This window comes from Hyperolius riggenbachi, chromosome 11 (assembly GCF_040937935.1).
Source record: "Hyperolius riggenbachi isolate aHypRig1 chromosome 11, aHypRig1.pri, whole genome shotgun sequence".
Classification (NCBI taxonomy): domain Eukaryota; kingdom Metazoa; phylum Chordata; class Amphibia; order Anura; family Hyperoliidae; genus Hyperolius; species Hyperolius riggenbachi.
Genome location: NC_090656.1, coordinates 36486450 through 36498194, shown reverse-complemented (window position 1 = coordinate 36498194; position 11745 = coordinate 36486450). Strand labels below are relative to the sequence as shown.

The window sequence follows — 11745 nt, the reverse complement described above, 5'->3', positions numbered from 1 at the left end:
ATAGTAATTTCACCTTTATTACCAAATAAAATATTGGCACCATACATTGTGATAGGGACATAATTTAAATGGTGTAATAACCGGGACAAATGGACAAATAAAATACATAGGTTTTAATTATGGTAGCATAATATTCCTGTTAAAATGCATTTAGAAAAAAAATAATTCTTAGCAAAATGTACCCAAAGATAGCCTAATTAGTGGCGGAAGAAAACAAGATATAGATCAAATAATTGTGATAATTAGTGATAAAGTTATTGGCGAATGAATGGGAGGTGAAAATTACTCGGATGAGTAAGATGAAAAACGACTGAGGGCTGAAATGGTTAATAAATTAACATTCTTCAATAAAAAGGGTCAGAAAAATGCACCATTCCTGATCAACTTTTGATTAAAAACTGGAAATTTGATCAGATGTCTCTTTCAATTCAACGGGAAATCTCATCGGTTTTTATCAAATTGCTGTAAAATCGGATCATTTTATTGTATTGTGTGTGGCCACCTTAACAGACCTTGCAAGGAGGGCAGAGATGCAGCATAGGCACAAAGGATAAAACTGATGGAGATGGGAGCATCTGTCTACAGGAACTGGGATTTCCCAATACTTACCACTGCAGTGACTTTGCGGCAGGCTGGTCCTTTGCGTTGGCACAGTATAGCGAGCACTGAATTTCATCCACATCTTCAGAAGTGAATCATTAGGTGTTGGGCAACCATTATCTTCGCAGTGTGCATTATACGCCAGGAACATTTGACAAGATGTCCTCATCAGATCTCTGAATGATGTACCTGAAACAAAAGCCTCTCACAGAACAATCAGCCTGATCGAGTGATATAAAGATCTCACAATTAGACGTTCTGCTGGAAACTCGTGTCAATCACCGCAGAGATACCGTCTGCAGCACAAAACACGCTATCGCGCATTCATTAATGTTCTATAAACTCCTAAACAAAGACTTCCATAAAAATAGACAATGCATGAGACAATAGCCAGGCACAATGCTTGCATTCTACCACAAGAGTCTCATCTGCTTATTATAGCTCATCATTTCATCGTGTTATTAGGCTAAAGCGAGAACTAAGATCTTCCTGCCAAACAAATCGCCTAGCAATACAGGATCGCTTCACAGAACAGAACACTGCTAACTTAAAGCTGTGCTAATGCTCAAAGAGGGAAACGCCAGCTACAGGAATAGGGGCAGCAGTTTCCATATTACCAGGCAGATCAGAGCTGGATTATTCACAAGGCAAGTTAGGAAGGTACCTAGGGCATGGAGTTTAGGGGCCTAGTTTATGCTTGGCCACAACAAATTTTTACCAAAAAAGTCAGGTGGCAGTTGAAGGTGGGACCACAGTTGTAGCTTGCCTAGGGCCCCCCATTTCACTTTGAAGGGAACCTAAACTGAGAAGGATATGGAAGTTTCCTTTTAAACAATACCAGTTGCTTGGCAGCCCTGCTGATCTCCTTGGCTGCAGTAGTGGCTGAATCACACACCTTAAACACCTTGTTTATGTATGAGAAGTCAGACCTGCCACAACTCCTGCAGTCTATTCACAGCTACTGATAAGAACTTTGATCTGGCTAAACACAGCTGCCTTAAGCAGAATCATGTGTGTAAAGTCTTATCGCACGATAAGTGGAGTGTAATGCATTCTGCTCTACTTGTCATATAATTAGACTTTAGGAAAGTCATTCTGCTAAAAGTGGACCTAAACTCTTGCACAGGACAGAGGGAAAACAGAGAGAAATCCACCCTGTATGTATTTAGAGATATAATAACCTTTAAAAGAAAAAACAAAACATTTTTGTTACAGCTAATACAAATCCTGCAATATATAATCTGCAGTGTCTACTTCCTGCTTTCAGGGAAGCAAACATATTGTTAACATCCTGTGTTTACCAATGAGATCTCTGCCATGGCAGTCAGGTGACACAGCTAAGGGATCAAATTACAACTTGTGATTAGTCAAGTCAGGGGGAATTAGACAGGCTAAACTCTCTAAATACATCCAGGGCACATTTATCTAGGTTTGCCTTCTGTCCTGTTCAGACCCTTGGGTAACTATTTGTTGTTGTTTTTTTTATAATAAAATATGTATGTGGGTAATTTTTGATGTGGGAGGGAAACTCCTAATTTTAAATGTAAAATAATAGAATTTTTTTATTAAAAGTGTATGTGGGTGCAGTTTACTATTTGGCCACAGTAAAAAAAAAGTCCTGGATGCGAACAATCTCGCATCCAGGAACTAAAGTACACGGAGAAGTTTCCTGGGGGGCAGAAATACCGCGCTCTCTCACTAGAAAGCGTTGGTTTTTCTGCGGGAAAATTAGATCGGTGAATGGGAATTATATTCCCATTCACTGATCGGGGGGCTAGCGGCGGGAGCGCGCGCACCATGCGGCAGAAGCAGCAGTGCCTATCTGGACGAAGAAGCTCGTCCAGATAGGCCGAACTGGTTACAAGTTTATTGTGCTGTTGCTTATCTTTTAGAGCAGAGAGGAAGTTTTGAGTTCAGGTTCGTTTTAACGCAGTTTATTGCATAAACCCCTATACGTGGAATAAAGATTTTTCATTATGTGCTGAGCAAGAGTTTACGTCCGATTCAACATCAAACCCAGGTGACAAACAACAGCAGTTATCTTGTTACAATGGCACAGGTCATGGGCTGGGAAATATTCAGCAGCCAATCAACAGTCTGTTCTTGAATGCAATGGGCCTGATTCACAAAGCGGTGCTAACAGTTAGCACGCTGGTGAAAAGCCCTTTATCATGCCTAAACTCAGTTTAGGCGTGATAAGTTTAGGTGTGATAAGTTTAGTCATGTTAAGGTGTGATAAGTTTAGGCATGATAAGTTTAAGCACCAACTTGGTTAGCACCGCAGTGCACAGCTGATCAAAAGTTTTGCGCTAGCAAAGTCTGGTGCACTTCGCATAGAGTTTAATGGCGCTGCTTTGTGTGCGGGACTTTGCGTGCGATCTAAACTTATCTAACTTAGCATGCCTAAACTTATCACACCTAAACTGGCTTTTCACCAGCTTGGCGCAATGGTTATCATGCCTAAAGTCTCTAACTGGGTTAGCACCGCTTTGTGAATCGAGCCCAATGTGTTGGAAGCAATAGGAATGGGTAAGCATAAAGATCTGAATGAGGCTAATACAAGTTCTGGACAGGCACCTTTGTTCTCCTATAGTAGAAGGAGAACAACCTATGACATTAGCTGGGTGGGGCTAGTGAGGCCCCTCAGACCAGCGGTAAGAAAGGTACATTCCCATGCGCATTAGGCGGCAGTTGTAATGCAGTGATAGAAGGATCCACCATATAACGCAAGGGCAATATGGTTCCATGATCTCTGTACACTTATTTCACTTTCAACAGTGACAATGTGATATATGTTAAATTATGAATCAATGAATGTAGGAGCTATACAGTGTTTCTCACCAGAAGGGTCTCAGCACTATACCCCTGTAGCTAAACCTATTCGAGAAAAAGCCCAACTAAAGACTGGTATATACATCGAATTTTGATTGGCCAATCACTGGTCAATTTCACTGCTTTCATGAAATATGAATGCTTACCTGTACAATCTGTGCATAGAATTCAAAATCTATTGGCCCTCCTACTACATGGAGGTGTTAAAATTGGTCAGTGATTGGCCAATCAAAATTGCATGTGTGTATGCACCCTAAAGGTGCCCACTAATGGTCAGGGCTGGTTTGCCAGAGGGAAACGGAACAAAGGCCCCCCCCCCCCCCCCCGTCATTTGTGCCCCATTGTAGCTAGAACTGGCCCTGCCAACAATCCAATCTATTGTTCATTCCTACCATTTCTATGTAATACAAGGGGCTACTTAAAGTATCCATTCAATGTATTCAATCAGTGCAGGGTAACTTCTACTACACAGATTTGGGAAGATTGGGGGGAAAAAAAAAAAGAAAAAAAGAGATTGTATCATTAGTGGCCAGCATAAGATGGCAGGTGACTGAAGCAGGAGGGGTGGTAAGCGGAAGACAATACAGGGAGGCTCTGTGGATTTAGCACGTGTGTAGTGCCCAACAACACTAATTAGGCCACTAAGAGTTCACGTGCAGCAAGTGGGACACTTGTAATGCCTAGTACACACCTTCAATTTTGATTGCCCAATGATTGACCAGTTTTACCACCTCAGTGTAGCAAAAGGACCGAGAAATTATGTATACTATTAACTGATTGTGTAGGTAAACCCTCATACTATATAGCAGTAGTAACATTGGCCAAATCAAAATTGTAAGTGTGTACCAAGCTTAAATTCTATTCATTTCTGTACAAAATGATGAAGGGGTATGGACCCCCAAACATGTAGTGTGCAGTCTACATAATAAAACACGATTAATTCAGATCACCTTACCACACGTGTGTAATGGGACGAGCTGGTCTTAGAGGATCAATAACTGAACACATTTAAGGTTTGGACTGGTTTATTTGGGTTCTTGGTGTCGAGTTTTGCATGAAAAACAAATGACTTTTTGGGACATTTATACAGAACAGCAACAAGCAAGAAAGTCTGACTAACATGTCATTCTGGCTCAACAGGAATGGGAATCTGTGAGGACGGAAGCAGTTACGGTAGTCACAGGGTCCAATCAGATCTGGGAACAGCCAATTTATTAACCAGCAGCAGAGTAACTGGTTACTCCGGCAACAGCTTCCACATCAGATAATCCCCTGAAAATTCTAGTACTGGTCCAATCAATCTGCATGTTCATTGTATGCTAATAACTGATACAGTGATGTAAAAAAAAAAAAAAAATATTGCAAACCTCAGTACAAAGTAACACAGGAAAACTGGAGGAATTTTCAGGCCCTGATAAAGTCTCTTTATGAAGCAGAAAAAAAAGCCGTTAGAGGCAAACAAAGTACTGAGGGCTGGTTAACACTTGGCGCCTTTAGGGCCCTTTTCCACTAGCAATCGCTAGCGTTCGCGCTGAACGCTAGCGATTGTGATTCAGCAAAGTAACACATTTCCCCGGTGTTTGCGATCACCATTTGCTATGCACTGCATAGCAAAATTGCGGCAATAATCGCGGCGCGATCAAGTAAAAAACGAATCGTGGTAGTGGAAATTACCTACCACGATTCCTATGTTAAAAAGCAAACCGCAGCAATTTGAAAAATAATAGCAGTTTACGATTCAGCAATCGCAAACGCCCTAGTGGAAAAGGGCCCTTTTCCACTAGCGCGATTGCATTTGCTGAATCACAAACGCGCAAATCACTAGCGATTTTAAAATCGCTAGGGTTTGCTAAATAACATCGGAATCACGGTAGGTTATTTCCACCACCACGATTCGATATTTACACAAATGCGATCGCGCAGCTGAGCGATTATTGCCGCGATTTTGCTATGCCCTGCAGTGCATAGCAAAATCGCAAACACTATCGCTGAAAAAAAAAAAAAAGGATTTTGCTGAATCGCAATGGAAAAGGGCCCTTACAGCATTTTGCTGATCGCCAGCGATCTCTATGGATACATTCACACTGCAGCATCTTTGGGGTGATGGCGCTGTGAGTCTCGTTCTATTGAACGGTAATCACAAGTGAAAATCGCGCTGAATCGCAAGATTTTGCCCGCCGAATCGCGATTGCAGGGCAAGAGCAAGTGTGAACTAGCCCTTACACGGGTGTACACAGAATAATGAAGATGTGCTGACGGGGCTCATTATCACATACGCCTGGCGTGCCACACGTGACAGCCTTACACAGCAAACACTAGACATGCAACACGCTATAGTCTTGTCTTTTTATTTTTACACAGATATGAAAATTTCAGCATGACTTCACATTTCTGCACAGAGGGGGGTATATGTCCTCCTGTATAGCGAGTCTCTGGTCACAGAAAATAAACAGCATGGCTTGTATGTGACTCCTGATATACAGCAGTCTATGCTGACATTCTGCTGTATGAGTGTCTCTCTCCTCCCACCTGACACCGGTTCCTGCCTCTGATCATGGAGAACAGAGGAGGCTGGAGGGAGGCATTTATTTTCTCTATACATATTTCTCTGGGATAGAGAGGAGACTGTACACTCCCACCCAGAGGCTAGCTGAACACTGCTCAGATCACACTGCGTCTTATGCAGAGCACACACAAAGCAATTTCCCATCCGATCAAACGGGAAATCTGATGGGAATTTGCATCATGTCTACATGTCCAAACTGCTGCCGATCGATAAAAAGATTGATTTTCCAATCCTTGCTTCCCAAAATCAATCCAATTGTGGACTAGGAACAGATCAGACATGTCGGAAATAATAGCCTTGAGCCTTAAAAATTTGCATAAAATCGGTATCAACTCAGCATAATTTGCATCTCACTGACCATCTCTACTCAAACTAAAAAAAAATACTTAAAAAGGGAAAATCCGAGGTGATTAAAAAACAAAAATCTACTTACCTGGGGCTTCCTCCAGCCCCTTGCAGCCATCCTGAGCCTTTGCCACAGCGCCGCTTCACGCCGGTGCCCCGGGGCAAGATGCATACTGCGCCTGCGCGAGCAGCTCTTGGGAGTCGCGCTGACATCATCCGGAATGTACTGCACAGGTTCATTACTTCTGCGCCTGCGCAGTACAGTTCAGATGACATTAGTGCAACTCCATAAGCCGCATGTTGAAGCGCAGTAGATGCTGACCTGGGGAGGTTGGTTACTGCACTGGAGGGGACCGGGAGCCACCAGAGCTGAGGCAAGGGCACAGGACAGCTGCCAGTAAGTAGACCTTTGTTTTTTAATCACCTCGAAACTTCCCTTTAAAGTGATCCTGAGACTAGTGAAGCAAAATATTTTATACCTGGGCTTCCTCCAGCCCCCTGCAGTCCACTTGCTCCCTCACCATCCTCCTGGTCCCCTCCGTTGCACCAGGATCCAACTGGGTTGTAGGCCACTGCACATGCGCTGTCATGGCTGCAGGCACCTCCCAATCATGCTCATCACCAGGAGCGGTCTGGGCAAGCACTCCTGGCTTTGCGAGCGTGATCAGGAGGTGCGCACGGCTAGGACCACATGCTGCACAGCGACCCGTGACTCAGCCAAGTCACAGAATATACGGGGCTACAGAAGAGGGGGCCTGGAGGTCAGGGAGGGAGCTAAAAGGACTAGAGGGGGCTGGAAAAAACATTTTTGTCTCAGGTACACGGTAAATTTTTTTCAAATAAAAAATTCCTGACTTTTTGTTAGGCCTTATTCACAATAGGCATTATGGTGGCCTCTATAGTATATTCCCATCATGCAATGCCAGAGCCTACTCATGTATTGTGAGCATGGTGCCAGTCACAGTAAGTAATCTGTGCCCCGGCAATGTACTTCCTGCTAGGTCCTTACATGCATTCAAGTCCAACCTATTTCAATAAGAATATATTAATATTATTCAAGTCAACGTGGGAAGAACACCCTCAAACAAATTCATATATTCAAAAAACAAAACAAAACAAAAAAACCTTATAACAGGCTAAAATATAGATTCAGGGCCAGACTGCCCTCCTAGATAAAAGCTGCATTCTGCATTCATAAACCAAAAGGCAAACATCCTGTGCACTAAAATAGCCACCCAAAGACTACAGCCGATCAGACGGCTAGAAATTCATTGAGATCATGATCCCTGACACCCCTTATTTTACATTTACCTCTTAACTTGCAGTACGATCTGGGAATCAGACCGGGGGAGCGGAATTTATCTGCTTCTAGGAAACGCAGACTGAATAAGGTATCCATATACTATTAGACATTTGTAATAGAACGCCAGTTTTATAGTAATGAAAATCTATCTTTTACAATAGACTCCAATATATCAAATGAACGCTGATTGAGAAAGGCTATTCTCCCCTGCTGCTAATCAATATTCAATCAGATTTTTGCAGAAACTGATTGATGTTCAGATAGAGAAATAGCAATAGTTTCCCCAGTTGGGTAAATAGAGTATAGGTACGTTTATCACTTCGCCTCCAGATTCCCAGATTTTTACCCTTGTGGTGGTTTCGTTACATTCAATGTTTTGTAATATAGACATCGCACTGGGATACAAAATGGCCGCTTCCTCTGTATAAACAGGTGCACAGGGATACAAAATGGCTGACTTAGTATAAACACAGAAGGTGCTCAGAGATACAAAATGGCTGCCTCTTCAGTATAAACTCAAGAGGTTCAAAGGCACCTCTTCCTCTTTCACAGTCTCAGTATTTTTTTTTCTTTTGTATCAAAAATAGTTTTAAAAAACACAAAATAAAATTTAGCTAATAACTCCGTTTGGGCTCATTATGCTGGATGGAGTTCATTGTGGGAAGTTGTGGTCAGTCCTGTGGCCTGATGAAGCCCCTTTTTGCTTTGCTGCTTTTGATATTGGAGTTCTCATCCTCCTCCTCCTCTTCTTCTTTCACCTGCAGAGCCTTGCGGTCTCTCTTCTTCGCAAATTTTTTGTGTATGGTGCCAACCAGAGATTCGTACCTGCAGAGGAACCACAGGAAAGTGATAGGATACAGATACATCAGTGCTTCACATGGGTGCAAGTTGTGTTCAGGACTAGGGAATGGTCAACTACATGCAAATTATTACAGCTCACACGCAAAATTTAATGCAGCTTTCAATTTGGCCAGTCTACACTAACCCTTTAGCAGCCAAATTTATAGGGTTGCAAGTGCTCCAGGCCAATTTCAGCACTTTTTTATGGTTACATTTCCATGCTACTAATTAGTACTGCTGTAATATGTATTTATAGCCATGTGTCACTAGGGGGCAGGGTAAGACAGTAACAGAGGACTTCTGCTTTCTGTTTCTAGGTCTTCTGCTAGCAGAGAGACGTCAAAGCATTCCAATCATTTATAGCACACCAAGTTCTGCCGACTGAGATCAAAAGCAGTGCCCTTATCTCATAATTCCTTTGAAGCTGCTAATGGGTTAAGGGGCTCAGCAGGAAACCTCATAAAGGAACAGTTCTCTAATCACGGCACCCTCCAGCACAAAGCGTTGTGATTGGTTGAATAGAGTGGGCACCCTATCTATAACCTAAGAGCTGGACAGGGTGCTGTCCACCCAAACAAACTGGCCTCGATTCATAAAGCATTAACACATGCGGAAAGGCAGCTGACAATGCGTTTCGGCGTTAACCACGCCTTCGTCAAGGAGTGGTTAACGCCAAAACGCGTCGTGAGGTCAGACAGCTTCACCGTGACTGGCTCCACGCTAGTAACATCGCTCCCCGCCGCTCTGACCAAGCGCGGGTGATAGGAGAGGACTGCCGGCAGGCCTGACAGGCACATTTACCAACATGTACACTGTGGCCTCAATTCACGGAGCATTATCAAACACTTTATCAAACGTTTGATAATTTACCTCATGGGTAAAATCTCATTTTAAAATTCACTAAGGTGTTATATATTTATCGAATGTTTTACCGATGAAACGTTCAACTAATATATACCACTTTAGTGAATTCAAAATGAGATTTTACCCATGAGGTAAATTATCAAACGTTTGATAAAGTGTTTGATAATGCTCCGTGAATTGAGGCCTGTGAGTGTAACTTTTAGAGCGTTTTTTTTTTTTTTTTTTTAGTAGAAAATTTTATTGCACTAGAGGTGTGCTCCTGTTTCTTTTACTATTTTTTTTATAACATTGCATCATTCTCTAAAAACACACATTACTCAGCATTCTAAATGTTTTTATAGAACAGGCAGTGAACTTTTGACCTGTCCTGAACTGTTCACTGCAAAAGAAAAACACAATACAGCTGAGATAACCTAATCAGAAGTCAGAGCTCTCTGCCACTTTCAAGGTCCTAGAACTGAATGGCTATTTGCATAGATAACAACTGGAGTTTCTTAACTCTTCCTCTACTGGAAACAAATGTAATGCTGGGGATACACGGTACGTGTCTGTACCGTGTATCAAGCCGCTGATGCTCCCAGCTGATAATTTCCAACCTGTCCGATTCCGTGCTCGATCCTAACGGGCGGACAATAGCGGGGAATTGAGCAGAAGATAAGGAAGCGCCTGCGGGGACAATCGGGAATCGATCCAGGCGGCCGAGGGGTCGAGCGGGGACGCGGCGGGAGTCGTCGCTCCATGTATTCACAGCATTAGACTTCTTCTAATGCTTTATTTCTTAGCTGTACTACACATATAAATCATCATAATTTTTTTCGCTTCAGTGTCTAACTCCAGCACTCCCTGATGGCCTGCGCTTTCCCATCATGCATAGCTCCGGATGTAACCCCTGCAGTCGATGGTTAACATTGCTGGATATGTTAATTATCCAGCATATGGCCACCCCTCCCCTCGCCCATTCTATGGCCTTGAAGGTTTCCAGGAAGATTCATTGCAGCGTTAATGGATTCGGCAGAGTACGTATATATGTATTAATGACACGTCTTTTCTCCTATCCTGACTGGTAAGGGGAAAATAAATCTCACCTGCGAGCCATTTCTTCATCTGACACATCTGCATCCATATCGCTCTCAAGGTCCTCCTCTTCATCCTCAGCTTGGGAGTTCATCTGTACCATCAACTTCTGTGAATAGAGGGAACAGTGACTGGGCATCAGCCGAGGGGAGGAAGAACAGAGCTGCAGAAGAACTACATGTATCAGCTGCTTCCTTCTTACCCTTTATGTTGCAACCCTCTAATATGTAAAAAACACATTCACCTGTATCCTAGAATGCCAGTCCAACACTCCCATATCATCTCCCCTCCAGAGTCCATGCACGCCCCACCTCCTCACCTCTCCCTCCAGTGTCCATGCACACCCTGCCTTCTCACCCCTCCCTCCTCACCCCTCCCTCCAGTGTCCATGCACGCCCCACCTCCTCACCCCTCCCTCCAGTGTCCATGCACGCCCCACCTCCTCACCCCTCCCTCCAGTGTCCATGCACACCCTGCCTCCTCACTCCTTTCATATCCATGCACTCCTCGCCTCATTTAAATCCATGTCTGCCCCATCTCCTCTCCCATATACCAGCACACCCCACTTTCTGTCCATCTTTCATAAGCCAGAATGCACTGCCTCCTCACCCTCTTCCCCATACCAGAATATTCTAGCTGTATTTACCCTATTCCACATACCAGTTTGCCCCGACCTATCACTCTTTTTCCACACACTAGAATGTCCTAGCTTCTCCTCCCCCTATTCCATCAAATATCAGAAGATTGTGGCTTGTATTACTTGTTCTCACCTCAATCTCTGGGTTAAAACCATTAAAAGACATTCGGCCAAACATGAAATCTTCACAGGGAAGGAAACTTTTTTCTTCAATTATATAATTTCTGAAAGACATATTTCAATACATATATTAGAGTGGCACTCCAGCAAATACCTATGCTTTTATTTACAAGAATATATATATCTCAAATAGCGCTGCAATATTTATAAACCAGAGTTTAAATAGAGGTTCACATAAAAGTTCAGATAAAAAGTTCAAATGAGAACTGCCTGCCTGCAGTAGATTGCCATGTGCGGGGGGCGGACACGCCGCCAGAGTCCGCCCTCTCTTTGTGCCCTCAGTGGTTGTGGACGAAAACAAAATGAATGCCTGTTGAGGCCCCCGCACATGGCAATCTCCTGCAGGCAGGGAGAGAGGAGGAAGAGAAAACGGCAGTTTATGTGTTCGTCAGGAGCTGAGCGGTCACTGTGACTACGGGTATCTCTGCTAGAGAGTGGAATGTCTACTGACCTGCCAGTCCTCATCACTGCTGTCCGCTGCCCTTGGTGATAGAAATCTGGCGA

The 11745-nt window shown here is 43.4% G+C and overlaps 1 protein-coding gene across 1 annotated transcript in view; it reads right to left on the bottom strand.

The window, feature by feature from the left end:
• Positions 1-4439: 4439 nt before the first annotated feature.
• MPHOSPH6 (M-phase phosphoprotein 6) overlaps positions 4440-11745 on the bottom strand; it is a 34845-nt gene continuing 27539 nt past the window's right edge. Inside the window, exons 3-5 of the mRNA XM_068259729.1 lie at positions 11195-11285; positions 10436-10533; positions 4440-8471 (exon numbers count right to left, since the gene is read on the bottom strand). Coding sequence (XP_068115830.1) covers positions 8318-8471; positions 10436-10533; positions 11195-11285 — 343 coding nt within the window. The 3' untranslated portion in view covers positions 4440-8317. The remainder of the gene's footprint in view (positions 8472-10435; positions 10534-11194; positions 11286-11745) is intronic.